Source organism: Lutjanus erythropterus, chromosome 13 (assembly GCF_056507025.1).
Source record: "Lutjanus erythropterus isolate fLutEry1 chromosome 13, fLutEry1.hap2, whole genome shotgun sequence".
Taxonomy (NCBI): Eukaryota; Metazoa; Chordata; class Actinopteri; order Lutjaniformes; family Lutjanidae; genus Lutjanus; species Lutjanus erythropterus.
The window spans coordinates 1,090,085-1,115,671 of NC_139329.1; the positions used below are offsets into that span (position 1 = coordinate 1,090,085).

General features: G+C 38.5%; 1 protein-coding gene across 1 annotated transcript; it reads left to right on the top strand.

Annotated features, from left to right (window-relative positions):
• cfdp1 (chromatin remodeling protein CFDP1) lies at positions 1-24,526 on the top strand. The gene is made up of 7 exons (XM_084734049.1): positions 1-372; positions 1,926-2,052; positions 2,659-2,887; positions 3,204-3,313; positions 12,327-12,458; positions 22,192-22,350; positions 23,945-24,526. Exons 1-7 carry the CDS (start codon positions 303-305, stop codon positions 24,033-24,035), a joined length of 918 nt encoding a protein of 305 aa, XP_084590175.1. The 5' UTR covers positions 1-302; the 3' UTR covers positions 24,036-24,526.
• Positions 24,527-25,587: the final 1,061 nt, after the last annotated feature.

Genomic DNA, 25,587 nt, shown 5'->3' on the forward strand with positions numbered 1-25,587 from the left:
GGCAAATAGTTTGGTCCTCGGAGCTTGCCGTCGTGGCCGCAGAAGGCACATTGTTTTCCTCATTTGTAGAGAAGCTACAATAGAATCCTGTTTCATACACTTCACACCCCGGCTTTATTTGTCTCTGTTACAGAATAGATAAAGCAACATTTTCTCTGTCGGTGTCAGTATGGAGGTACGTGTAGCCTGTTAGCAGACCGTCTGTAACGTTGTGAAAGCGGTAAATAAGCGTACACAGCAGGAAACGCACAGCAGAGCCCGGTTCATTCCCTCTACTGTTACTCTGAAGCTTTTCCGCCAACATGATGAACTATTCTGACTACGACTCTGACGGATATTCGTCTAATGAAGACGCAGACTACGTCCCCTCAGGTGAGGATCACTGTGAACACCTGCCGTTGCGTTCAAGGCAGAGGTTTATGTAGGAAACTGTTAGGATATATCACATAGAAGTTTCCATAAATCAAGTGTTATAGCGAATGAGTGTATCCAAAGATATTAACATCAGCTCAACAACAAGTGACAAATATTCATAATTTATCGTAACGCCGTTGAGAGGTTGTGTTCAAAGGTCCGTTCAGAAAACGGTACTTTCTTGGTCATCTGCTTCTCAGCGATCATGACGTCGGACTCAGAACATAAACATGAAGTCTGCGCTAAATTCGGCTTGAGTTTAATTAATCTATTCATTTATTGTATTTTATTTTATTGTAATATATGTTCAATTAGGTGGATCGGTTGACTGTGCTCTCTGTGTGCTCTGTCCTTTCCCAGTGTCTGGTTAAAGGGACAGTTCACCCAAATAAAAAATACATATTTTCCTCTCACCTGTAGTGCCATTGATTCATTTAGATAGTTTCAGTGTGAATTACAGACTTTTGGAGTTATCAGCTGTAGAGATGTGTGCTATTTCTTCAGTATAATGCCACTACATGGCACTTGGCTTGTAGTGCTTAAAGATCCAAAAAAAAGAGATACCTCATCAATTTCCAGGTCCCATAATTTCATGGTAATTGGGGGTAATTTGTGGGTAAATTCAGACAGATTTCAAAAATGTTGTTTTGTCATCACCACCAAGTACATGAAAATGGTACATGCCACTTATCACATAGTCAACCATGAAATTTGTTGGTAATTTCTAAGGAATTTCAAATATGGTAGTTACCACCCACTACATGAAATCCATGTCTCCCAAAGCCCTGACATGCTGGTTGCACACTATCATAACATACACACACTGAGTTCAGACAGTGTGCATGTGAATGTGGCTCCAAGCTAAGAATGTACAGTGAAAATTCAGGCTAAAAACATGGTGTAAATAGCATTTTTAAGTTAACTTGGCATGTTGGGTCTTTATGAGACTTGTATTACACCAGACAAGCAGTATGAAGGCATTTTATGTTTTTATACTGTTGGATTTTTTTACGTTTGAAAACTGGTCACCATTCATTTCCATTGTTTGCGAACTCCAGCAGTGTTTTGTGGACTAAAAAACTAAACTAAATTATCACTTTAATCATGAAATTAGGGAGCAATTTAGGTAATGTCTTTCTAAATTTAAAATTCCCACCTATTTACCATGAAATTATGGGTCCTGGAAGTTGAAGTATTACCAGAAAGTGCATTTGAAAAACTCAACTGCAATATATCTTTTGAGAAATCATGACTCGGTTATTCAATATAATCCACAGACTATTGCTCTCTTTTAATTACAGGTTGCTCCAAAGCATTCATTTGTTCAACAGAAATTTGTACAGAAATTTGTAGCATGATAACATAATTAGATCATCCCATCATAACATAATTCTGCTGAAGTTCTGTAACCTATAATTTCGAAATATCAGTCAACCCTGTTTGGTAATCCGTCGATATCTGTGTGTTCTATTCTTCTCCTTCCCTCTGCCTCCTATTCTCTTCCTTCTCAGATGAGAACCTCAGTGAGGATGACATTAATGAATGTGAGAAGGAGGACCCTCTGCATGAGGGTGATGATGTGCCACATCCTGACCAGGTCAGCAAGAAGAAGAAGAAGAAAACTGACATCGGCATGAGGTGAGAGGCCATAGTTTGCAGCATAGTTTTCTATGAGCACAGCATAAATTTTAAATGTCAGTATCATAGTTGATCACATTCATGCAATTGTAAGAAACCATCATTGTGATAGTGATTAATATTCAAGTAATCATGTAGCCTAATTAGGCCCAAGTTTTCCCTTTAGAGTTGAGATTAGAGCAATGATTAATCAGTTGTCAAATTTATCACCAGCAATTTGGATAATTGATTAATTTTTTTGAGAAAAGTCAAAATTTCTGGTTCTTCTTTCTTCTTTTTTTTCTTAAAATGTGAATATTTATGGTAATATATGGTTTCTTTACTCCTCTCTGACAATAAACTGAGTTGTGGACAAAACAAGACATTTGAGGACGTCATCTTGGGCTTTGGGAAAGACTGATCAACTTTTTTCTCAATTTTCTAACATTTTATGGGCAACCAATTATTAATTCATTAATCGGGAAAATAATCGACTGTGAAAATAATCGTTAGTTGCAGCTACATGTTTTATTTTTAATCAAAGTTCCAAAACAGAAATCTAATGTTTTTGTCAGGGAATTAAGATGATGAACTGTATACACTGTTATCCTTAAAAAAACTCTACAGAAAAAGGAAAAAAGGAGTGCTGAAAGTTGAGAAGGAGCAGAAAGGTGAAGATGGAGCAGATGAAGCACAGCCGCCACAGGAAGAGGCGGAAAAACCCACCGAGGTGGAGAAGCATGATGAAGAGAGACAGAAGAAGAAATCTGATGATCTCTGGGCCAGTTTCCTGTCTGACGTTGGGTCCAGACCCAAAGACTGCACACCTGCCTCACAGTCCAGTACCACACACAAGGTAAATATGTTATAAAGCCAAATATAAAACTAGTATGCTTCTACGTTTGGAGGGTACAAGATTCTAAAGCAGACATTTTAATGATGCTGTAAAGTTATGACATAAGTAGAGGTTAAACACCAAACATACACAATGGTTGGTTGTTTGTTGGACAAATGTTCCTCTGGCCCCTGATTTAGGATACAATTTACAATATGTCAGCTGGATTAACAATATATTCCAGATTATCAGAGCATTAATTATTAATCTTCCAGAATTTTCTCTGTGTGTCATTTTTGCCTCTCCCTGTAACTGATTCTTTTGTTTTTATCCTTAGGAGGATTCCTCAGCATCTAAAATGGTTCCTTCAGGTGCACAAACAAAAGCATCAGAACCTGATAAAGTCACCATCACTAAAGTCTTTGACTTCGCTGGAGAAGAAGTTAGGTATGCCTCTGAATCATTCTCACTGTTTAAAAAACCTGTATAAAAGACTTGTCTTAAAAAAAAATCACCAAAAAGTGTTTTGAATAAGGGAAACAAGTAAGGACCAGGAGCATGTCAATCGTTGAATTTGTAAAAACGTTTTTGTTTTTTTTTTAACCAAAAAAGAATAGACCAGAGCTTCCACACTCACAGTGAAGTTGCAGCTGAACTGAAACATTGGATAAATTAGATAAAGATTACACTGAATAAGAATGTGTATTATGTTGTCTTGTGTTCCTGACATGTTAAAGGGATAGTTTGGATAATTTGAAGTGAGGGTGTATAGGAGACTTATTAGTTAATGTATTAACTTCAGTAGATGATGGTCACCACGGTGTCAGTTAGTAGAAGGACAAGAAGTCTCAGTGCAGGAGCTTCTGTTGCAGACAAGGTCAGAACGTATTTAGCCACATATATAAGGCCCACCTACAAATAACAGGGTCCATTTAAGTGTACGCTATAGTTCAAATTGTTTCACTGCTTTACTTTGCTGTCCGGCAGCCCTTTATTTTGGCACTACATTTTCTCAACCAATTACTCACTGTTATTCCTGGTGCTGTAGCTGTTACAGCAGTTTATTCAAGAGACAACAAATACAAGAAAATAGAAATGAGTGATTATGACAGTGAAAAAGTGAAAATACAGTGAATACATGATGGTGATGACTTCAAATTAGTGGTTGAACAATTGTTACATTGACCAGTAGGTGGTGCCACACACATGCAGTCTGGATGAGTAGACGTCATTAAAGACAGAATGATGATCAAGCTTTGCTGCTGGGCTTTTGTCAAATATGAGTTTAGTTTATGTGATATCTCCCACAAATTCACACAAAAGGTTGGTTTGTACAACCATTTAACCTTTTATGGATCATAACTGCCCCACAAACATTGCTTTGGTATCATACTGCGATTGTCTAGAACTGGAAAAAGAAAATCCACAGGATCCAGACTGTTGTGTATAAAATCAGTCTGACAGAAAGTTGTCTATTTATTTTAGTGGTCCACCAATGTGGGTTTCAGTGGCTGATACTCGTATTTAGAGAGCAGGGTGGCTAATGGCTGATTATATAATGCTGATATCACAACAACAAAAATGATAATTCCATTATTCCATCCACATTACAAGGAAGGAAACTTCTTCAAAGTTGGTAGAAACGATACTAGCAGTATTGGATATGCAGCTTATGTCTGACTAGTCACATGTAATTAAAATAAAAAAATGTAATTGCAATCTATTATACTAATAAAAATATGTACACCACAACCACAGCAAAATAAATGAAATTCTATATATGATTAAAATATATATATATTATATATATTAAAAAATATTGTAGCCACAACAAGCCTTCAAATCATGGAAAAGATGTTTTCACTCTTCACCAGCTTCAGTAAGAGTTTGATCTGGTTGGTCGAAGATTGTTAGATGTGATAGGCAGATGGTTCATCCAATCACCTGCCCACTGTTTTTTGAATGTTCTTGCCCATTTCCAAACAGTTCCTAAGGGTGACTTCCCAGAAGGTTCTGTGTAACAAACCATCTTGTGTGTCGGGTTGGATAAATTTGCTTTGATTTAATGGTTATTATACCTGATGTCATCACAGCCAGATAAAAATGATTGGCACTTCCTAAATTTATGGTCACATGACAACAAATGTACAGTTGCCTTGAAACAAGGGGCTATGTCAACTTGCCCACTGACTCATTTTACCCCACTCTCCCCTATCTAAGAAATTCAAGGCATGTACTGTATTATCATCACTCCTTTATTTATTGACTAGTTGTTTTGTGTATGATCACTTTGCATTGTTTATTGCAGTGCAGTATGACATTATGCAGCAGAGTTGGGAAAACGCACCTCTCTGTATGCCAACAGAAAGGAGGGAGCGCACAACCAAACTACCTGATGTCAATCACAGTCACTTCATCACTCACTCAGTGTTTGAGTCACAGAAAAGCAGACATCCTGCAGATAAAAGTTAATGAAAGAGTGGGAGAAGACCGAGAAGGCACCGTTGTTCCTCTATGCAAAATCAGGGAAGATTAAATTATTTTATAGTCACAGCAAAGCAGAGTTCTCTGCATACAGGTGTGCCAAACAAACAGTCAACTTTTTAAAATATTCAGTAAATATAAACCTAATTAAGCAAGCAAACTAATGTTATATAGCTTATCATACTATTGATGTTTGCTGTTATTGCAGCCAAAGATCGTGAGAAATGACACAGCAGCTGCAGGTGTTGTTTCTGCAGCAGTCACCTGTGACCACACATGCCATATCTGTAAGGTTACACACAATAATGAAGGTCGGATGATAATAAACCTTAACTATAACCTTAAATAAACCTGCTATTTCCACATAAAGTAATGTAAATTTCAGTAAATGTAACGGCAATATTGAATTTGAAAAGCAACTAGATACAACATTAGTTACCACAAAAAGTAGTGGAATTACAACACTGCTAACTGTAACTGTAGTTTGAAAAAAAAAATCTTAAAGGGATAGTTCACCCAAAAATGAAAATTCAGTCATTATCTACTCACCCTCGTGCCAATTGAAGGTTGGTAAAAAAAAAACAACAACAGAATAAAAACATGAAACGCCTACATACTGCTCATCTGGTGTAATCTAAGTCTCCTAAAGCCCCAACAGGCCAAGTTGACTAAAAATTGTTATTTACATCATGTTTTTAGCCTGAATCTTCACTGTAGATCCTTAGCTTGGAGCCACGTTCACGTGCACACTGCCTGAACCCGAGTGTGTTGTGATGGCGTGTAAACAGCATGAGGGTTTAGGAGACTTGGATTACACCAGACAAGCAGTAGGGAGGCATTTTATGTTTTTATTCTGTTCTTTTTTTACATCTGAAAATTGGTCACCATTCACTTCTATTGTTTGTGATATTCTGCAACACTGTTTTCCTGTGAAACTCCAGCAGGGTTATCTGGACTAACAAAATAAACCCAACCTGCAATCAGTATGAGGTAGAGGGTAGATAACTACTGAATTTTCATTTTCGGGTAAACTATCCCTTTAAAAAATTCCCTGATACTTAGGCCTGGCAGAGGGCAGTGGTGGACAAAGTACTCAACCCCAGTACTTGAGTCAAAGTATAGTTACACCTAGTCAAATATTACTCAACTACAAGTGAAAGTTGCTCAGTCAAAATTTTACTCAAGTTAAAGTACCAGAGTACTTGTTTTTCAAAATCCTTAAGTATTCAAAAGTACATACTTTTAAAAATACTTAAGTATTCAAAAGTACAAAGTACATTATCTAATATCAATACATTGTTGTATTTTTCTCACAATGCATTTACAGAACCTTGTAACTCTCTGAAACCACCTGATGTAACACTGGAAATTTCCCCACTGTGGGACTAATAAAGGAATATCTTATCTTATCTTATGATGCACTGACCTGCTTGTAGAACCTCTCTGCTACACAAAGTCTATAGAAACACCTATAAAAACTTCAGCATAGAAATACAATCAAAAACAAGGACAGCTGTTGTCTACATTAATTATGTGGTATTTTTCACCCCGATAAAAACAATCCAACATTAAAAGCCTACTTGGAATTATTTCTCTTTTTTTAATTATAATAACATCTTGAGCTTTAGTTTTGTTAGAATGACAGAGGGAGAGCTTGCTTGTTCTTGTTACAGAGTGTGCCTGGATGACGTATTTCTGCTTTTACAACAATCCTTGTTTAGAGTGGGTACTGTGATTGGCTTCTTTCTGTGAGGAACACAGCGTGTGGCCAATTGTATTTTAGAAAAGAAAAACAGCAACAGCTGACTTCAAAGCTGTGCTTAGTCGAAAAGTAACAACAACCTTTCTAGAAATGTAGTGGAGTCAAAAGTACAATATTTGTCTTTGAAATGTAGTGGAGTGAAAGTCAGAAGTTTCCCCAAAAAAAACAAATACTCAAGTAAAGTACAGATACTCAAAAAATGTACTTAAGTACAGTACTCAAGTAAATGTATTTCGTTACTGTCCACCACTGGCAGAGGGGTCAATTTAATACACTGGAGGAAACCCTTGGTTAGGTTGTGGAGATCTGTGCTGTACTGAGTGACCGCCTCTTGTTTTTCACTTTTCACTGTCATGACCTCATTTTGTGTGTCACCACCCTCAGTTCATAGGGTGTTTTGAGCATTCTCAGCGTTACATTACTGAAGACTATAAAGTGGATTTCAAATCAGCCTCAGCAGCATGTTTGAACTTGTAGGTCAGACTTTTACAGTGTAAGCAGTAATCCCATGTTTTAATTATATAGCTGACAGTGTGAGCAGTTTAATGAGCCCTGGGGACAGACTTAGTTTGCAGTCATATCTCAATGAATTATCACAGCTCATGACATTTCTTCAATAAGAGCCACACAAACAGTAGTGTTTCCCATGAAAACAGTCTAATTATCACTGTGTAGGATGAACATGCTGTATATCACACAGACAGCCACACCCCAGCAGCCAGAAAGGAAAGGAAAGTGAGTCCCTTCCTAAGTGTTTACATCTGAGCGGGTTGTATTCAGAGAGCTATCATAATCCTGGCTATAATTGATCTGATTGATTATGCATGAAGCTGTGTGCTCTGTAATTACACAAGCATAAGATTAGTACATGGATGATGGTTGTAACCTATCCCCAGAGCCACAGTAGAAGCTGCTGCCTCTACCGTGTGATGTGAACACTGCAGACAGTTTTTGTCTGAACTTTTATTATCTAATATTTCAAATGGTGTCCAGACGTCCATCATCTGCCCCTGATGCTCCCCTTCTGTCTTATCAGTTTATTCTTCTTGAGGTATCTTATCTGTCTCCCGCCTGAAACTGAAAATGCTTTTCCTCATCATCATCTCAGAGCTGTGTGTGCTGTGTAATTATGGCTGCATATAATTAGCATACATAACAGGGAGAGCCTTTCAGTGCCGCCATGATGGATGCAAGTGGTTGTGGAGTCTGTGCAGTGATGCTGTTCCCAGAGGATGCAGCGGTTGTTCCTCATATAGCCTCCTGCTCTAACCCCACAGTGAGACACGGACACATGTGTGTCTCTTACTGTGTGTGTCCTTTTATAGCATGTGTGTAGGGGGAGAGGCTAGCCTACATCCTGTTTTATTAAGGAGTACACTAAGGTTTAGCTGCAGAATGAGCTCAGCAACTGTGTAGATCAGACGTGTTGATGGATCTTGGTCTCTTTTCATGGCTTCTGGATAAAAAGGGTGTTATCTTGGTGTTTTTGTGTATTTGTTAAGAAGACTGCACATTAATCAACATTTGAATGTGAATGTGCCAGATTGAACCAAGACTGACAAATTATCAGCTGCAGTCCCTTGTCCTTCTTACAATGTTCATATCTACTCATACATACATACATACACATACGTGTCTGTGTGTGTGTGTGTGTGTGTGTGTGTGTGTGTGTGTGTGTGTGTGTGTGTGTGTGTGTGTGTGAGTGTGTGTCTGTCTATATCTATATATCTATATCTATGTCTCTCTATATATATGTTATATGTATATGTTGCCAAGGATGTTGCCAATTTTCCCATTGGTGAATAAACTTGTGACAACATCAGTGTTACTGATTACACCAGACATTTTTATGAGAAAAAGATGTTTGTCAGTGATGCTAAATATCTGCACAAGAGTGCTTACTTTGATCTTTAATTGTCGACCTTTAGATGTTCCCTTCACAATGCTCAGGGGGTGGGTTCATTATTAAGTTTGGAGGCCTTCCTCCAACACGGACCCCAACTGCAGCACACAAGCTGTAAACTAATGCGTTAACAACGTTAACAACACCCCATTATAGGTCCTTGTCAGGCTAGCTTCCCTCAGTCAAACTAGCACCAGCTAACGCCTTTATGATACTGTTATAAACAACAGAATACTCACTTTTATGTCTGTGTGCACTTTAAGACTATTAGGCGATTCTGGGGCTCCATAAAATGGCCTTTCCAGCTTTCAGTCCAGATTTCAGTTTGTACAACTACATCCAGCTGTCATGTAACCTGTTCTGTTTGAATTGTGACTCTTCTCTCTGTTACTTTGTGCAGACACATCTGCTGAGTGATACAGACAAAAATCAAATATCATGTTACAGGGTCGACAATGGACTGAATCCATTGCTGATTGCTTTTTTTTTGGCCAATTTTAGGGAGATATTTGTCATTTTATTTTGCTAATGTAAAAGTCTGCAGAGTGACAGCCTGTGCTCTGCACCACCTTCTCATCCAGTGGTGCAGTACACATTCACTCAGCTGAACATGAGTGCTCTGATCTGGGTGAGGAGTGAGAGGAAAACAGCCTGCAGAGTCAGAATTACAGGTTTATTTTGACCAAACCAGAGTTGGTGATTGTTGGAAGAGTGGACAGACTAACAAAGACAGTTTTGGGGAATTTTACATGTTTTTCTGTCAAGTTTGAATGAAGTGTGTTTTCACACTTCAGTTCGCCACTTGTACACATCTTCCAGCTGAGACTGGAGAAGATGGGAGGAGGTGGGAGTGGGGATGAAGATATCACCAATCATTGATGGATGATGGGTTGATGATGATCATTTGGAAAATTATAACATATTGCCAAACTCTATTGTAGGCCTGTGCGGTATACCGGTTCGTACCAAAAACCAGTCTTTATTTTTGTTATGATATTAATTTTTCATATACCGCCATACCGGTGAATAACCCAAACAACATCCGGGACGTGTGCAGCGGGAAAGTGTTTCAGCGGGGACCCATTTCACTGCTGCACACCAACACCACAGGTGTGTTTGCTTGAGCGTGTGTACTAGGGATGTTCCTGACAACTAATTTCCCTGTCGATTAAACGCGAAATTTAATTTATACTAGTCCACTAGTCTAACACTAACAAAACACTCAGAAAGCAGTTTAGCAGAATTTATTGATTTATAATGTTAAACACTGTATGAAAAAATACAGGGTATTAAGAGCCATTTGAAGATGTTAATCACAGTCTACAATCACCAAATCACATGGAAAAATTTTATACAGTCCTTATGACAGTAAAATGGGCTATTTAAAGACAATCAACTGCAATAATTCTTTTCTCATCAGAAGAAAATGTGGGTAAGAACACTGTTGCATGATATTTACCTTTATTGTTATTTATTAGTATTGTGACAATATTGTAGGGATGGCTGTTGGTGCTTTCACAAAATATCAACATGATAACATTTTTGATGATCATCGGGCAAGAGAGGAGAGAACTCCTGCACACTGTCCTTTACTGGGAATGAACTTTATTAAAGATAAGTGGTGCAAAGGATCACAAAACTCTGTCTATTGTCATCACCATAGTAATGTAATGGATAGCAATAATAATAATGCTAATAATAGTAATAATAATACTCTTTATAATAAAAAATTAAGCTGTAATAGTACCATAAACTATACTTTGAGTACTATACTCCATACTCTAGGGAACTGTAAATTGTATTTTACTGTCTTTCAGCATGCATGGTACATTGGCTCAGTGTCCCGCCCACAGCACTGTCTGATTGGTTAGACATCACGAGTAATTGCCAATAAGCACTGAGTGCTGTGTCACAGACAGACAGACACAGATCTGCACTGCACAGAGCAGAGCTGTATGTGAGTCAAGGCAGCAGATATCACTGAAGTTACAGTAAACATCACAATCTTTTAATCTGTTTGTATGATGACAAGCATGGCCAGCTTCCCAGTTAGACCAGTGAAAATGCCTGAAGTCATGGTCAGGATTTCACTCGATAAAGGCAATGTGGTGGCTTTTTCCCATCTTTAAAAAAACACCTCCGATCAATCACTCTTCCTTTAAAAAAAAAAATAAAAAAATAAAAAAAACTGCTCCCACACAAAGTGAAACAACATGCATCCGTCTTGTCTCCTCACAGCAACTCTGCTTTGACATTTAGGTAATTTTAACTTTAAAAAATAACAACAACAGTAAAACTGTATTTCACATCATGATGTTTTCATTTAGACCACGGATCACAGTATTTCAACACTTTTAATCTACATCAAAATTATCTGAATAGGATTAAATCTCAAATTTGGGTATTTCAAAACCAGGATATCCTGATCTTACAAAAACTGGGATACAGATGTGGTGATCCAGTTTTATCCAGAACCAAGATCAAGTGTTATTTTGACTATTCAAAACTCTTTAAATTGCAGATTAGGATAGTTTTGATGCTAAAAATTAGGATTATCCTGATCCACTCTGTAACACAGATCATGCCACGACAATATCCATTCTGAATTACACAATTAACCAATAAAACAGTACTTTCAATTAGAACACCAGAAACCTCCAAGCTGCTGTGTAAAAAGGGATTGTCCCAAAATAAGACTTTCACATTTCTTTCTCTGAAAGTGCAATGTGCAACATAATTCTCACCTGCATTAGGTAGATGACCCTGACCAACAGATCGAGGTCTATACAAAAACTGTAAATTTAGATTCTGTAATCCTGATCTTGTGGTATCTGGATCAGAATGATCCTATCTGAAAATTCTTTGAAAAAAACAGAACAAAACCTACTAAATGACTTTTATGTGGGATAGCAAAAAAGGGATTACAAAATCTGGTTGATTCTGATCTGGATTAAAAGTTTTAAAATACTGGCCCCAGGAGTTCTCTCCTCTCTTGCCCATGGATTTTCCTTGTGGAGGTGTCTAAGAGAAAGCAAAGGTGTGCATGAGCCTTTAATTTTAATTTTGATGAATAATCATCAGAAATGTGGATGCAGTGACAAAGTGGGTAATATATAGATGCAGGTTTTGCTTGAACACTGTGTAACACTGGTAACTCTGACTACTGCGGCAGGCTTACTCGTCTGTGTATGTACACATGTCTGGTGAAAGGCTTGTATCATGCTGTATTCTGTAGCAATTCGTACCCATCTTCTGTCATTTTTCCTTCCAGGGTTGAACACACTGACTGTACATGTGTCTCTCTGTGTCAGGGTGAATAAAGAGGTGTCAGCAGACTCCAGAGAAGCAAAGAGTTATCTGAAGAGCCAGAACACCAAACAGGAGAAGACTGAAGACATAGTCAAGAGCTCATCACCCAGCCAACCATCTCTTCCTGGACCCAGGTACATACACAGTCATACACCTTTACACACAACGTCTACCCACTACATCAACATGTACACATTAGGATTAGACTGATGTATTGGATAACTTCTATATGGCTCTGCAGCTTGACTTGTCTTTCTGTAAGTTAGACTGTATTTTAGGTATTTCTTTGTACACTATATTTGAGCCATCCTGACTATGAGGAGCAGTGGTCAGCTGCAGCATAGCACCCAGAGATCAGCTGCTGATCTGAGGCCAGTGTCAGCTCAACAGAAGAGGTATCTGTGTGTGGGGGTTTCGTTTTGTACTTCCATTCAAACATCAATGCACTGGAATTTTCCTTACTGTGTGTGCATATGTGTTTGTGTGCTTTTCCCCTACCTCTTTCAATACCTTTTGTTGCCATGGTAATAAATCATTTGGGGATGTGCACATCTTCCCTCCAAAACCCCAGACGGGAAACAGGAAATCATCTTCCAACAGACAGGAAGTACAGTGTGTGCACAAGCTATTTCCTATTTATCTCAGTCCACTGTGTGTGTGTCTGTGTGTCTGTGTGTCTGTGTGTCTGTGTGTGTGTGAGAGAGAGAAAGAGAAGAAAGGACACCCAGCACAACAGGAAAGAGCCATCAGCACCACTCCCTAATTAATCTTGAAGTGAGTGTGTGTTTGTGGCAGATTGAGGTGATGCTGTTATGTAACGTCAGTAGTGGTGGTGTGTTTACTCAGAAGGGTCTGTTTCTGTCTGACAGAGACAGACGGGAGTCCAACTGCACAGTGTTTTCAAAGTTTGACTGTAGATTGAAAATTGTAGAAATCTGAAGAGCAGATTCTACATTCACTGTTTCAAACATGCTTATGAAAATGACAAATGAACTGTTAATGTTCGTGACATGTTTGTTAACAAAATATTGGTTTATGTTGGTAATTGAAATGATTGTGCTGGTTTAGATTTAGATTTTTAGTTAACACTGAGTAAGGAGTCTAATACACTGCACCACTCCAGCTGGAGTTTACAGGAACACATTGGCATCATTATTCCTGGCATGGCTTTGGTTCTTGAAATACACGGTAGAACAACTGATACAAACATTGTACTAGTAAATTCCACATTGTAGCGGTGTAATTCAGTTGTGCTTATTTGTGCGCTGATGTTGGCCTCGTATTTCACTTCAAATACAAGGTAACTGAAGCAGAATATGAGACAAACATGAACGTGCTAATGAAAGCTCGAGTGTAAACAGTGTAGGAATCCAAAAATTAGTTTCTTACTGATTACCTAAGAATTGTTATTTTACAACCAGTTTTACTTTGGAACTGGTTCTTGGTACCTAAGCCTAGCAGAATGTGAAAAACTTGTGAAAATCTTCAAATTGCTTCTTTTGTCCAACCGTCCAAAGACTCTTTATTTGCTGTCATAATTGACAAAGAAAAGCAGCAAATCCTAACATTTAAGAAGCTATAAATTGGCATAAGTTTGGCATTTTTGCTTGAAAAATGACTGAAACAACTATTCGATTCTTGAAATAGTTGACAAATTTCTTTCAATTGATTAATCGACTAATGTAATTCTAGTTGTTAGTCTAGTTTAGCATAAAAACTGGAAGTACAGGGAGAAAGCTAGCATGGCCCTGTACAAAGTTCAAAAATGCACTTATCAACACTGCTAAAGCTCACTAATGAACACTTATTTCATTCATTCATCTTTTCACTTATCTCTATCCATACAGAAATGTAAAAATGTCTATTTGTGGTTGTGGTGTAACTTTTTCTTGGCAAACAGGTGGGAGCAGAGGCTGTGTGCAGCTTTCTGAAGTGTTATCATCATGTTGAGGTTGGCAGCTTTGGTACCATTGTTCCTGTACAGAGACCAAAGCCACTGCTCACCAACTGTTACTGGCAACTTGCGCTATAGTTGGAGTCACTGGACAGAAGTCTGGGCAGATGGGTAAACTGAAAATCTGAAAAAATAGTTCCAGCACAGAACTGCCCCTAAAAGCAGAGCTTGTCATTTTTACACTTGTGTTTCTGTACAGGTTCAACATGTGCGGTTTTGAACTTTTGACAGAACCAGGCTAGCTGGACCCCCCCGCCTCCAGTCTTAATGCTAAGCTAGGCTAACCATTTCTTGACAACATACTAATCACACAGACAGACAGAGCTGGATATCCATCCACTGACTCTCAGGTTTTTGCTTGAACACTGTGTAACACTGGTAACTCTGACTACTGTGGCAGGCTTACTCGTCTGTGTATGTACACATGTCTGGTGAAAGGCTTGTATCATCACCATAGACCAGCTGTTTCAAACTGCTCCATAGACATACTGTATACTGTAGCAGTTCATACCCATCTGCTGTTATTAAATACCAAAAATTAAAAATCTAGCAAACACAGTCAAAAGCATTATGCTTACCATGAATCTGTTTGATTATAAAACTGAACTGATTTTGAAAGCACTCAGTCTGTGTTCATTGCTGATGCTTATTCACTCAGTGCTGTACGTCCATGCTGGTTATATTGTGCATGATACACTGTAAAACATCAAGTTTTGGACGTTGCCAACAAAATTGTAGTCCATTATTAAACATGACATCTCAGAAAGAGTGACCAACAGTAGAGGTGCCCTTTATAGAACACTTCTGACCATTCCACTATTACAAACTTGGACATTATTAGGACATTGCCATTAAAAATAATTTCTGACCCATGACCTAGATGGATAAACAGCCAGGGGGAAAATATTTTTTTTTATTCTGGGGTGAATGGATATGTTTTGTTTTTTTTAATCATTGACACATTGAATAAAATATTTGCCCATGATGTTACACAAGATTTCACTATAAGGAATTAAAATGTTAGTTTTACTGAATGTAACAGGTATAAAGATAGGAATCACAAACAGAATAGAAGCCACATGTCCTTTTTAATTTTTACAAGATGTTCTAATGTATGAACATATGAAAAGATTCAGCTGTGGCTGGAGTGGAAGCTCCTACTGCAGTTATTGGTCTATTCATGGAGAGGAAGGAAATCTCAGCCTGCACAATGACACACATGCACACACACACTTGAAGCAGGAGCACTCCAGCAGCTGGCGGAGGCTTTGTGTGTGTGGTGAAGCACTCAGGACAGATACTGTACAGAAGAGGATATTTAGATAAAAAGATGGACAAGCAAGATGTTGAGTGATGGAGAGAGATTTGACTGGGTTCTATAAATCCACCAGAGTCCTGGGAATTAACCCCAGCACATGTGAAGTGTCCCTCTTCAAAGCAGCATTAAAATATTCTAAACAAGTTTGGAATTTTGGCCTCTGGTGGAGCATCACTGCATGAGCAAACCAAACATCAACACGCAGCAATTTTAAGTGCATTAATATGAGGTTGTCGTGGCTGTATGTAATTATGGAATACCAAAATGACTGGTGCTTAAATGGTTCACAGTAACTGTGTCCAGTCAGGCAGCAGTAAATGAAAAGCTGGCTCTCCTGTGGTCTCTGGTGGAACATCATTATGCTTTTATACAATGATTAATAGCATTTTCTTAAAAGAGACTCTCCTCATACTGTACTGTATAAATCACTTCACTTAGGAACTCACTGACTCATGTGTACCACACATATTAACACTGGTGAAGTGAGAGACCTGCAGTGATGCAGTGACAGGCTATCAGACAAATAACTAATTAGATAACTGTGGTGAAAAAAATTCTGAGCAGTCAAAATTGTTTTTACACAAAATTCAGTCTTTATATTTTGTAGGTTTGGGCGAGGGTTGGGCTTGTGATGGTTAAGGTTAGAGGCGAGGGAATGCATTGTGTCAGTGAGGCCCCCATACATATAGAAAGACATCGTGTGTGTTTGTGTGTGCGTGTGTATAAATGGGACATTACATTAGCAGCTTGTCATACCAGCCTCTCCATAGATTGGAGCACCATATAAACACAATCATTAATCACATGCTCCAGTAGATGGATGGATGCTGTACCTCTGCGTGTCTGTAATATCGTGTATAGAGTTACGATTACAGGCGGTGTGTTTGTCTTGTGGATTGAATATTGGACCTGAAGTGCAGTGGAAGCCTTTCATAGTGATCACTATAAGCTCAACTCCACTCAGCTTTGTTTATACAGCACCTTTCATACACACATGCAGCCCAAAGTTCTTCACATAGCAAAATTAAAACAGACAGGAAACAAATAAAAACAAGCAAAGAATGATAAAAATACAAGTCATTAGAATTAAATAAAAGGAGCTCTGAGAAATAAATAATATAAAAATCAACGATCGAAGCTTTAAAGACAAAGGTTGTAACATCACTCTCAAATTAACAAGTAAAAGCCAGACTAAAAAGATCAGTCTTTACTGTCCTCTTAAAAATACAGAGCTTACAGATCTAATGTCCAGAGGCAAAGAGTTCCACAGTTCAGGGACATGGAAACAGAAAGCACTCTCGCTGGTGTGTTTATGGGGCACATAAGCAACATTTAAAAGAAAAAGCAGTGGAGAACCTCAGTGATCTGTCTGGAACGTAAAATGACAGAAGATCTCTCGTTGTATGGATGAGTGAGGTCATTCATTTATAAACAAGTAAAAGAACTTTTGGTTTGCTTTTGGTTGAAACTCTGGTGGTGCCATTTTGCACTAGCTGTAGTTTCTTTATCGACTTTTTGGGTAGGCCAGTAAAAAGTGAATTCCAGTAGTCTAAACAGCTAGTTATAAAAGCATGGATGAGAATTTCTGCATCCTTCTGAGTTAAAAGGGTCTAACTTTAGCAATATTTCTAAGAATTTCTTAATAATGTTGTTGAAGTGAGAATTAAAAAATGTAAATCAAAGCTTAAAATCACTCCTAAATTTGTGATGCTGCTTTTAATCTGTCTGTTAAGATCACCAAGCATTGAATTTAATGGTTGATTATTATAACAATTGTTTTGTTTTTCTTTATTTCTCATGCAGATTACCATCTAGTTGATATGTGTATATGTATTATTAAGGATGCACAGATGGCACAGATGGATAGTTTTCAGTGACTGGCATCAGCATCACATATATTCACAAATATCCTCTGCACACTGATCATGTCATGCACACAGCGACACAGACAGTAACATCACAGCAGCAGCAGTGATGGTCACAGCCATACACACTCAAGACACATGTCTGCATGAGGTCAGTATTAGTGATAGATTCCAAGAAGAGGATAAATAGAAGACAGGCAGTCTACATGGAGACAGAGCAGCTGACAGTGTGGCCAAACAGCTGTAAACTTTGTAGCTCTTCAGACTGCTGTTCACAGACTGACAGTTAAAATCTCACCTCCTGTTCTGACTGAAGAATAAACAACCTGTGTTGATGTGTCTCTTCAAACATTTTGTCATCTAGACTCATTTAACTCCTGATTCTATTTTTTGCACTGCAACGATTTACAACAGCAAACTGTTTGTTTGCATCACCTTGGTAGGCCTGTGCGGTATACCGGTTCGTACGAAAACCAGTCTTTATTTTCGTTATTATATGAATTCTACGGTGAATAACCCAAACAACATCCGGAACGTGCACGGTGGGAAAGTGTTTCAGCGGGGACCCATTTCACTGCTGCACACCAACACCACAGGCGTGCTTTCTTGAGCGTGTGCTCTAAGGATGTTCCTGGCGACTAATTTCCCTGTCGATTTAGACTACTCTAACACTAAGAAAACACTCAGAAAGCAGTTAAAATTTAGCAGAATTTATTAATTTACAATGTTAATTAATAATGTACTTTATATGCCGCTGAAATGCGCGTTACTTTGCACTGTGCAATACAAACGTTACACATTAATGTACAAAACATGACAACAACTCAATAAACGACGGGCTGCCAACTGACAGCACCACAGCCTCGACTAGTGGCGTGCGGCTGCATAAAATCTTAGAGGCAACAGATAACTGGCATCATGCATGAATGAAATATTGATAAATATTTTAAACTACTAGTATTTCTGGTGTCGACTAGCGTAGGTGGGGATGTTTAATTGTATAGTCGTCCCCACCATGTGATGGTAACCATACTTTGAAGGGGTCATGCTTTTACCTGTGTCTGGACATGAAAAAAAAAAACATGATACAGTCCTTATGACAGTAAAATGGGCTATTTAAAGACAATCAACTGCAGTAATTCTGTTCTCATTAGAGGAAAATGTGGGTAAGAACACTGTTGCATGAAAAAAAAAAAAAAAACTGTCAAATTCCGTGAAACCCATATGATTTTTTTGAAAAACGTGATATGAAAATTTTGTCATACCACCCAGCCCTACACCCTGGTTTGTTTACATCTGCTTCTATGTTTGCTACGAGATCTGGCAAGATCATGTCTCCTTTTTGGTAGTCGTAATACAGTCCCTCCAGGATTTTATGGGCCTTTGTTGTTGCAGCCTAAAATGCCTGATTTCACAGCAGCTTTTCGAAACAATGGTGATGCACATTGCAATGCTTTTAGCATGTTTTGCAATGAAACTGCAGGACCAAGAGAAAATCGCAAAAGAAAGTTGAAATTTTTTTTTATAATTAATTAAACTTGTTCCAGGCAGAACAAAACCAAACTCTGTTCTGAGTGTTTTAAGTAACATTACCATGAAGGCTCAGAATTACAAAAAGTTGAACAAAATTTGTTTTACTTGTAAATAAAGAAGTGCACCTGGGGAGTACTTAATTAAGAAGCAAATTCTCAGTCAGATAAAATTCTAAAATAAAAGTGCACAGAGCACTGATAACACTGGCAAATGTGTTCTTTTCAGCACCCGTGGCAAAATAAAAAAATGTAGATTGGTGGAACTTGCAGGAAGCAATGATCATTGGTCAAAGTTGCGGAAAAGTTGCAGAGTTTGGACAAAATTGCAAAGTCTTACAAAACTCATGGGTATTGGTTGAGTTTGCGTGAATTGTTGCAGTTACAGTATCGTCATTTTCTGGAGGAACTGGTAATATAATAATATAGTAAGGCCTGGTTTTAATGTGGAATACTTTTGGAGAAAATGTAGAATGAGGAATCTGCACGGCAGATTAATAAAAAATAAGAATTGGCCAAGACAATTGCAATCGCTGAATATCTATTTGTTACATAACTATAAAGTAATAAAACAGACAGCTTCACTATTTTCCCTTCCCGTTTGACAGCTGCAGCCACAGGTGCTTTCCCCATGCTCATTCGTGTTGTCTCTCCACCACACACAGACTGTTCCTCATTGTTTGAATCGACCACACAAGGGAACTTGAGGAATCTGAGGACCTGTTTCTTTTTCCAACATGCAGCAGTCCCAGGCAGCTTCTTTTTTCTTATGTTGTCATGTATGAAAAGACCCAAGCAAATAATTTATGCAGTATCTGTATAGGAATGATTCAGTCTAGTCAATTAATTGTTGGATTATTTTCTCAGTTAATCGTTTAATAGTAGTTTGTTTAAAAAATGTCAGAAAATAGTGAAAAATGTTGATCAGTGTTTCCCAAAGCTCAACATAATGTCCTCAAATGTCTTGTTTTGTCCACAACTAAAGATATTCAGTTTACTGTCAGAGAGGAGTAAAGAAATCAGAAAACATTCACATTTAAGAAGCTGAAATCAGAGAGTTGGTACTTTTTTCTTAAAAACAACAACAACAAAAAACAAACAAACAAAAAAAACACTCAGACCAATTAATCAATCATCAAAATAGTTGGTTATTAATTTAATCAACTTATCATTGCAGCTCTAACCCAAATTCTTGGATCCATATAAGTGGTTTACGCTGTAATATGATTGATTTATGATTTTCAAAAATGTCCCATTGTTGTAGTTTAAACAAAGCAATCACATACACAGTAATGCTGTATATTTTACAATTGGCAGTGGCAGGTTATGTGGAAATGGGGGTTTGTATTAACAAGCTGTTAATAAAAAGAATCCAAATTCTCTTGGAAACCTCTGTGTACGGAGATGTTGTGTGCCAGATTTGGGAAGTCTTGTATTAACAGTAGAGAGGAGGAAAAAAAAGAAGTAAAAGATTTAATAGCTATGGAGAGCTGAAGTCATGAAGTGACATCTGGTCCAGCTTCTGTTCCACGTGTTCCATACAATTTCTGATACCACAGTAAGAAACATCAAGGGCATAAAATTGTAGATTTTTATTAGAAGATAAATATAACAAGGCTGTAGCATATCAGATAACAAATAGCAAATGAGACGAGTGATGAGAAGGAGACAGGACTGTGAGTGACGCAGGAGGAGGCGGGACTATGTGGTCACTGCAGTGGAAAAACACAATACAAATCAGCATCCACTTCAGCAGCTGCTATAAGAGATCTATTTTTTTTTTTTCAAAACTTTTTTCTTTTCAAAACACTACCATCCATTATCTAAATATTATATATGATAAAGCCACACAGCACAGTGGTGATAGGCCTAATGGTGAGCTGCAGTAGAGTTGTTTTTTTTTTTCCAGTATTGCTAGAAGTTTTGTTGACCATCTTGAAACATGACAGTTCTTGGACTGATGATCCTGGACATGAAGATCATGTAAGGGAGGAAGAGGAAAAACAGGTCTGTTATACCCGCCAACATTATAAGTGCCCACAAATGTAATACAGATCTGCAGCTTTTAAAATAAAAATCCCACAAATGTAATAGCAAACGTAATACGGCATTTCCTGCAAATGTAATAACTATTAAAGTAATAACTGTTACATTTGCAAATATAATATGAAAATGACAAATGATCTTTGTGGTTATTGTTGTTTGTTTTTTTACCTATACATCTGTCAGTGGGTTCGAGTCAGCTCATTAGAAAATATCAGTGGTTTGGACATAGTGGATCAAAATGTGTCAAAGTAGTGCTCTGACTCAGCTTTAAGTAACTTGTAGAAATGCTGCGCGCAGTATAGGTTGTGCATTAATAAGGTCTGTTGTGGATTGGGTCATGATGGTTGTCAATTTTCAAAAGTGGGTCTTCAGGAAAAAAGTTTGGGAAACACTGGTGTGTACTGTTCAGGCACACTTGAGCTTGTGATACAGATGTGCAGCACAGGAATTTCAAAATAAAAGCTCTCACTATATAGACCGATGTTTTGACTTTGCATCGGCCGTGTTGCATTGATGTACCAATCCAGATCAATGGCTCGCTACACCCCCATTGAGGACTGGCTGTTTCATACATATTATATCACTATCATTATGTCCTTCCATTTCTTACTAATTTTCTGTGGCTGGTGCAGCTGGGTCTGTATTTCTCTGAACAAATATGTGCTACCAAGTATCAGCCCAGAAAGTATTCCAGATTTGCCTCCACCCAAAAGAGACAAAACAAGAACTGGTTCACATGTGTTCCACAGTGACTTAAGAAATTCTAGAGAAAATTCCTGTGTAGACTCAGTGGCTTTGAAATGCACTCATACATTTTCATAATCTCTTCTCCTTTTACAGGAACTCTGCAGTGTCTGCCTGTTGTATGGTCTTACAAGGCTCCATGACAAAAGCAGTTTGGTCCAGAAATAACTGACACTAAAATCCATCTGTTTCTTACCTGTTCACTGTCATCAATCCATTTGTCACAGTTGGCTTCACTGATATGTGGCTGTTGCACAGTGTGCTTTGGAATCATTGCTGTTTTGATATTTACACATTAAAACATCAGTAATCCTTCACATTGAAGTTGGCAGAAACTTGCTTCGCCTGCTGTTGCGTCACCTAAAGTGAGTCTTCAGTGTGTCACCTAATTCTCTCCTCTTGTGTTCATAGTGCCAAGCGGCCCACAGGCATGTCGAGTGTCCTGAATCGTATTGGAGGAAAGAAACAGAAGATGAGCACGCTGGAAAAGTCTAAGATGGACTGGGATGCTTTTAAATCTGAGGAGGGTATCTCTGAGGAGCTGGCCATCCACAACAGAGGCAGAGAGGGGTGAGAGACTGTCTCTGACTACTGCATCACTTACATTCATGTTAAGCCTACATGCTCCCATCAAACAAACTGACAAACCAACCAAGGACAGGTGATACACCTAATTACACCTACACTCTAATTCAATTCAATTCGATAGTGATTTTGTCAGGGATATTTCAGTTATAATACCAATTTCATGAGTGATGAATATGAAAGATATTCTAGGAGAACTTTTGCTGTAAATTGTACAAGGAACATTCTGACCTTGTGCATTATCAAATATATTAATGTTTACTTTAACAATTGACACCAAATTGTTTTAATGAATTAATATTAGACCATACAAAGGAAAGTAATTTTGAATCACTTCAGCTCTATGTGCTATTACAATCATCTTTGTTTTAAAATCAATTTGTTATGAAAATGTTGGCCCTTACATTTGCATCAGCTCTGTCAGATTTTCACAAAAACATCATTTAATCAGGCATAAAAAGGGTTAGCTATACCCTAAGGACCCCTACCTCACTTCCTGTTTTAAAAAAAAGGCAGGAATACTGCTCAAGCACTGGTACACTTTCTATTTTTTTGGCAAATTCATTCACTAATACTGCTGCCAGATGTGTCTAAACTTGGACCATGTCATGTTAGTAGCCCTTTTGAATTGACATGTTCATTTTATAAAAAATCTAATCACAAGGATGTTTGATCTTTTAAATATATTTTCCCAGCTAATAAGAATATACATGATTGTATCAGTGCCTGTGTCTGTCCACTTAAATATCCAACACATGTAATGAGAAATTCTTCTCCCTGTAGAAGTTGCTCATTATCTGTCTAATACTAAAACACAGCAGATTTTCAACATTCTCTACAGTGAACTCCTGTATTTTCACTTGTAATTTTTCCATCTGGCCTATTAATTTCCTCTGTACAGCTTTTTGTAAAGGCAGCAATCACAAAATGCTGACACGGCTCAGCCTCAGTGAGCAGGCCCGATAGAAAACCCAGAGGTTTAAATTGTGAAGCAGCAGCTGGAAAGTAGAGAGTGTAAATGGAGGGAAACGTTGTTCCATATGAGGCGCAGTCATGATGGAGCCAACGGAAGACTGGCTACCCCAGGGAAATAGCACTCTGTTAGCTCCCTCATTGTCATTCTGTGTCTCTCTCTCTCTCTCTCTCACACACACACACACACACACACACACACACACACACACACACACACACACACTCTGACACCATACTTAACTTGTACTAACCTCCAACCAAGCAGAAGGATGGGGGTTAATTTAAAAACACTCAGACACAACAGGGACATTGAAATCATTGCGCACACACACACTGCAGGAAAAGTTGTGTAACCGCTTCCTATGCTGAAGTGGAAGAAGTGAAGAGAGATGTGTTGTGTGTGTGTGTGCATGCGTGCATGCGTGTGTGAGAGAGAGAGGTGAGCACATTGCTTCTATGCTCTTTGTACTTAATTGAGTTTTCCTTGTGTGTGTTATGATAAAAGTAGATTTAATGTTCTCTTCCTGTGTGTGTGTGTGTGTGTGTGTGTGTGTGTGTGTGTGTGTGTGTGTGTGTGTGTGTGTGTGTGTGTGTGTGTGTTTAGGTATGTGGAGCGGAAGAACTTCTTGGAGCGCGTCGACCACCGGCAGTTTGAGTTAGAAAAAGCAGTGCGACTTAACAACATGAAACGATGACAAAGACTGACAGCGCATATGCATGCACACACACACACACACACACACACACACACACACACACACACACACACACACACACACACACACACACACACAGTGGAACAGACTTGCTGTATGTTGCTTTCTGTCTGTCTAATGACAGAGTTGCTGTTCTCCAGTACAGTGATCTCTCATGGTGCTGTGGCTCAGCTCTATTTCAGGATGGGGGTATTAATAGGCTGACTTTGTGGGGTGTTGAGTGTTCTCATCCTTGTGAGAACCAATTAGCTTCAGACCCTCTCACGGAGGACATTTTTGGGAAGTGAGGCCAGTCTTGCATGTCCTACTCCCTCAGGAGCTGATGCTGGACCAGGACTTAGTTTAAGGGTTAAAAAAATAATTCTGGTTTTCATCTTATTTTTGTAGTTTTGTCCATTATTTCGATCTGTGATTAGGACATTGTACTCCTCCTTGTACTACTAAGTTAATTGTTGGGAACACAGTGATGTCATAAAATGTAGTCAGTTGAAGCAATAAATTCCTCAGTGCTGCTAAATGGACAGAGAAAGTCAAGTTCTCCTGCTGCAAAAGCAGTTGTTCTTTTTCCATCCAGTGATGTCATAGTGATGTCGCTGGTGTTAAGGAAGAACTACAGGCTATTTCTGCTTGGATTTGGTGTCTCTTCCTCTAAGGGGTAGCTAAGCGGGATGCTAGATTAGTATTTTTGTCACCTGACCCCCTGTCTTGACCACAAGTGAGTCAGAGACTTTTTTCACTCAGAGTTCTCACTCAACAGAAACATGTTCATTTTAATCAGTACAGCTTTCTGCACCAGCTCAGAAATGTGAGTTGCAGTATTCATTTAGACTTGAAGTCTATTTTTTTGACAGTATGCTTATAAATGTGAGGCTTGTGCTCAGTAGAAAGGTACTGAAAACATATTTTATCTACATTTTGTAACCGAGGCATACCAGAATGTGCTCCCAAGATCAGTTCACTGTCCTCTGGTTTAATCCCACGGACCCCCCCTTCACTTCACCAATCTGCTGCTGAACAAGACGCAGAAACTTCTTGGACTTTTTCTGCAGTGTTTTCATGAGCAAACTGTTCATTTACTGCCACAAAACAACTTTACTGCTAAACTTGAATGTCTCTGCTCTGATCGGCAACACCTGTATGCTCCGAGCACAGCCACCGACACCTCTTTTTCTGACCCACACCCACTGTATATGCACACACACACACACACACACACACACACACACACACACACACTGCAGTGTGTATGCATTGTGTTAATGAAAAATTAGTCTGACTCACCAGATGCACACTGGTCTGCCATTGGTCACCTGTTTCAAGCAGCATCGTAGCGTCTGCAATCTGCGTTTTCAAAGTCCTCGGGAAAAAAGAACAACCTCCGAGCTGCAACCTACACGCTGAAAACAGCAAATTAGCGTCTAATGAAAAATAGATGAGGAATATTCAAACATATTGAAGGAAAACTGCACACAGTGCAGAAAGTTGGGCTGCTCATTTGCTGTTGGATGCTTTGAAATGTGAGGATTATACA

Bases quoted from the DNA above. Each gene is read 5' to 3' on its own strand.
- cfdp1 (XM_084734049.1), top strand. From the start codon at position 303: ATGATGAACTATTCTGACTACGACTCTGACGGATATTCGTCTAATGAA. The intron at 3,314-12,326 runs GTATGCCTCTGA...TCTCTGTGTCAG, and splicing joins TTCGCTGGAGAAGAAGTTAG to GGTGAATAAAGAGGTGTCAG. The intron at 12,459-22,191 runs GTACATACACAG...TTGTGTTCATAG, and splicing joins CCATCTCTTCCTGGACCCAG to TGCCAAGCGGCCCACAGGCA.